This window comes from Nyctibius grandis, chromosome 2 (assembly GCF_013368605.1).
Source record: "Nyctibius grandis isolate bNycGra1 chromosome 2, bNycGra1.pri, whole genome shotgun sequence".
NCBI lineage: Eukaryota > Metazoa > Chordata > Aves > Nyctibiiformes > Nyctibiidae > Nyctibius > Nyctibius grandis.
In genome coordinates, this window is record NC_090659.1 from 89798879 (window position 1) to 89802463 (window position 3585).

Sequence of the window (3585 nt, forward strand, 5' to 3'; positions counted from 1 at the left end):
TTTTTTTTTGTTGGACACTGATTCCATGAGTTGATAAGGACTTCAAAGTACTAGCTAAACAAGCCTTACGTTCAATTACTATTTAGACAACACTCTTCAAGAGAGAGCAGGCTTTGTTAACTTTCATCACTGAGTGTTTTATAAGAAATAAGCAGATATAAGAAATATGCAGATACTCCAAAGACTGGATTGTCTTCTCTCAGTTTTGGAAGATCTGCTGTCAAACTGAGTATTCCACCTTCATCAGTGTCCTCTTTCACTCTCTAAAGTAAAAGCATATATACAGAAACTATCCCAGACAAGAAGAAGAAATAAAAACCTGGCAATACATAATTTTTCGGTTGTTTTTTCATTTTCTAGGCCTGGGTCAGTTCAAAGTCAGTAGAGCTCTTTGATTTCTTCAATATTATCCCTATGGATGACACTATCAAGAGATAGCTAGAATAAATTATTCTATGCTGCAGACTGTGGCAAAGCAGCTGAAGAGGGACTTCTGGGAAATCTATAACAAAAGATGTGAACCTATTATTCCTTCAGAACAGTACAAATAGGACCAGGAATTGAATCATGTGTAACTTTGTACTCTGGGTGTCACATTTACTTTTGGTGAAAGCTGAAAGCCTGTTTCAGCCATGAGCTGAAATGTTGAGCTGCTGGAAGACCCACTTGTCTTGCATTAACATGTAATAATCTCAAAGACAGACTTTGAATTTCTTGATTATCCAAATACAGAAAGTTTCTTCTGTAGCCCTTATGCTGATGGTTTCTTCTTATAGCTGTACACCTGCAGGGTTCATACAAGGTCTGTCAGTTTTCTGTTAATTGTTAATCTGCGATGCTAAATAGGTTTTGGGTTTCTGTGGAGCCCACCAAGTTTTGAAGACATCCTACATAACAGGAAATGGAGGAAAAAGGCCATTGTTAGTGATCTGTTAGCTAATGAGCCTTGAGCTTAGATTGCACAAACCCTGAAGTGCCTATTCCATTTGTTGTAGAGAACAAAATTAATTGGGAAAAAAAGTTAACCTTATAGTAAATTAATAAAGAATCAAGAATTTAATCAAAATAATCTGCCAAGTCCTACTGGAGATCTATCAAACCATTCTATGATTCTATCTAAAAATGAAAACCAAAATTAGGATATACTGTTTGTAATTCCCCAAACACTGTTTTTTCAGTACAGAGAACAGAAAACAAGGATATGTGAAATATGCTGTTTTTTCCAGGCAAGCAAAAGTTATTAATTTCCTTAGATTTTAGGTATAGACTTTTCTTACAATCTCTTACTTTTCAATCTGACTCCCAGAACTAGTAAGCTTAATTTATTACTATGTTATCCAAATGCCATACTTAAGTGTTTTAACTTCAAAACACGTGTTTCTAGTGTAGAAATGGGTGTCAGAAAGATTCTTTTTCTTGTCATTACAATTTCCAAAGTTGCAAAGCCCTATCAGAATTTGTAGATAGTATTCTTTGCTACCAGGAACTTTAGTGTAATGAAAAGAAAGAAAAATATATTTTGGATACACCATGACAAATTAAAAGTCAGAATCTGTGTTAATACACCGAGATTTTTCGCTTCAGCTCCAAATATTCTTCCTCCACTGCCTGCCTACTCCTACCCCTTCCTAGTTCTTCCTTTTCTACCTTGTTTTTAAAAGTAAAGCTGCTGTAGGATAAAGTAAAGGTGAATTTTACAAGTTAAAGGAAGAAGAGGTATCTGGGATTTTCTTTCACAAAGTTCATATAGAATTGTCTCAACTAATGTGCAGCACTTGCTCTGAAATGAAGATTAATGGTTAGGTGAAATGTTTGAGTTGCATAAGCTTTTATTAGCCATCTGTTTAAAGATGAAAATAAAATGTCCAATCTTAGAAGTTGTTTTATTTCAGCAGAAAAGAGAAAGGCAGGAAAAAAAAAAAATTGAACAAAGCAACAACAAAAATTGCTGTTTTATTAAAAAACTGTTTTGTTATAAGTCATTATTACTTTTAGAAATGCTTATTCTGAGACTTGGTTAAATTACCAGCATTCTGCAAGCATTCAATTTTCTTGTAGAGAAGTATACATGAGACTGTGTCTGATCTGGGATTTTGCTGCTTTTTTTGCTTCCAAAACTTGCTCACCGAGACACTTTCCATCATCTGTCAGCAGTCCTGGCTAATGGAGGAGGTCCCAGTTGACAGGAAGTTAATAAATGTGACCCCCATTTACAAGAAGGGATAGAAGGAGGATCCCTAAGCACTATATCTACATGTCTTTTAAATACCTCCAGGGATGGTGACTCAACCACTTCCCTGAGTAGCCTGTTCCAATGGCTGACAACCTTTTTGGTGAAGAAATTTTTCTGGATATCCAACCTAAACCTCCCCTGGCACAACTTGAGGCCATGTCCTCTTGTCCTATCATTTGTTTCTTGGGAGAAGAGACCAACACCCACCTAGCTACAACCTCCTTTCAGGCAGTTGTAGAGAGCAATAAGGTCTCCCCTGAGCCTCCTTTTCTCCAGGCTAAACAACCCCAGTTCCCTCAGCTGCTCCTCATAAGACTGTAGGGGCCTGGACCGTGGGAAAGTTATAGAGAGAACATACCAGTACACTGTAATGTAACAACATGAGATAGCAAGAAAGCATAGGGATGTGTCTTGCTTAAGTTTATAGTAAGTATCCAATTAGAACAGTAGAGGTGGCACGCAGCCAGATTATGGACAATACTTGTAGCCAATAGCTTAGTGTGTGACCGTTACATAAGAGAGTATGTAGGTTATAAAAGTGTGTGTTAACCAAAATAAAGAAGCTACTAGAGCACCATATTGGTGTGCTGTAGTTCCTTCCTTGCGCGGACCCCAACATTATGGTGACCCCGACGTGATCGTTGCATCGGAGAAGGGGGACCAGACGAAAGACGCGAGAGTGACTGCTGTGCTGGCGGAGGTAAGCCGGGCCGTCCGAGAGAGGCGGGGAAGCCATCCGAGAGAGACGGGGAAGCCGTCCGAGAGAAGCAGGGAAGCTGTCCGAGAGAGGCAGGAGGCCATCCGAGAGAGACGGGGAAGCTGTCTGAGAGAGGCAGGAAGCCATCCGAGAGAGGCGGGGAAGCTGTCCGAGAGAGGCAGGAAGCCATCTGAGAGAGGCGGGGAAGCTGTCCGAGAGAGGCAGGAGGCTGTCCGAGAGAGACGGGGAAGCCGTCCAAGAGAGACAGGGAAGCCGTCTGAGAGAGGCGGGAAGCCGTCCGAGAGAGACGGGGAAGCCGTCCGAGAGAGACGGGAAGTCGTCCGAGAGAGACGGGAAGTCGTCCGAGAGAGACGGGGAAGCCGTCCGAGAGAGACGGGGAAGTCGTCCGAGAGAGACGGGAAGTCGTCCGAGAGAGACAGGGAATTGTAGGTCTACGTGATTAACGGCAGGATGGAGGGTGCAGTATCTGCACTGGAAAAGGCGGAGGTGAAATGTATTCTGCAGATAGCCGCGCAAACTGAGATTAAGATAAAAAGAAAAGAAGTAGAGACTTTGCTGGAATGGAGCCAGCGAAGAGGTTTCCTAAAAACCACCGATCAGTTGTTTTCTGCAGCTTGCTGGGACGATCTAGGGC

General features: G+C 41.5%; 1 protein-coding gene across 1 annotated transcript; it reads left to right on the forward strand.

Moving 5' to 3' along the window:
* The first annotated feature begins 901 nt into the window (after positions 1 to 901).
* LOC137660446 (octapeptide-repeat protein T2-like) lies at positions 902 to 3380 on the forward strand. The gene is made up of 2 exons (XM_068395311.1): positions 902 to 920; positions 2827 to 3380. Exons 1-2 carry the CDS (start codon positions 902 to 904, stop codon positions 3378 to 3380), a joined length of 573 nt encoding a protein of 190 aa, XP_068251412.1.
* The last annotated feature ends 205 nt before the right edge of the window (positions 3381 to 3585 follow it).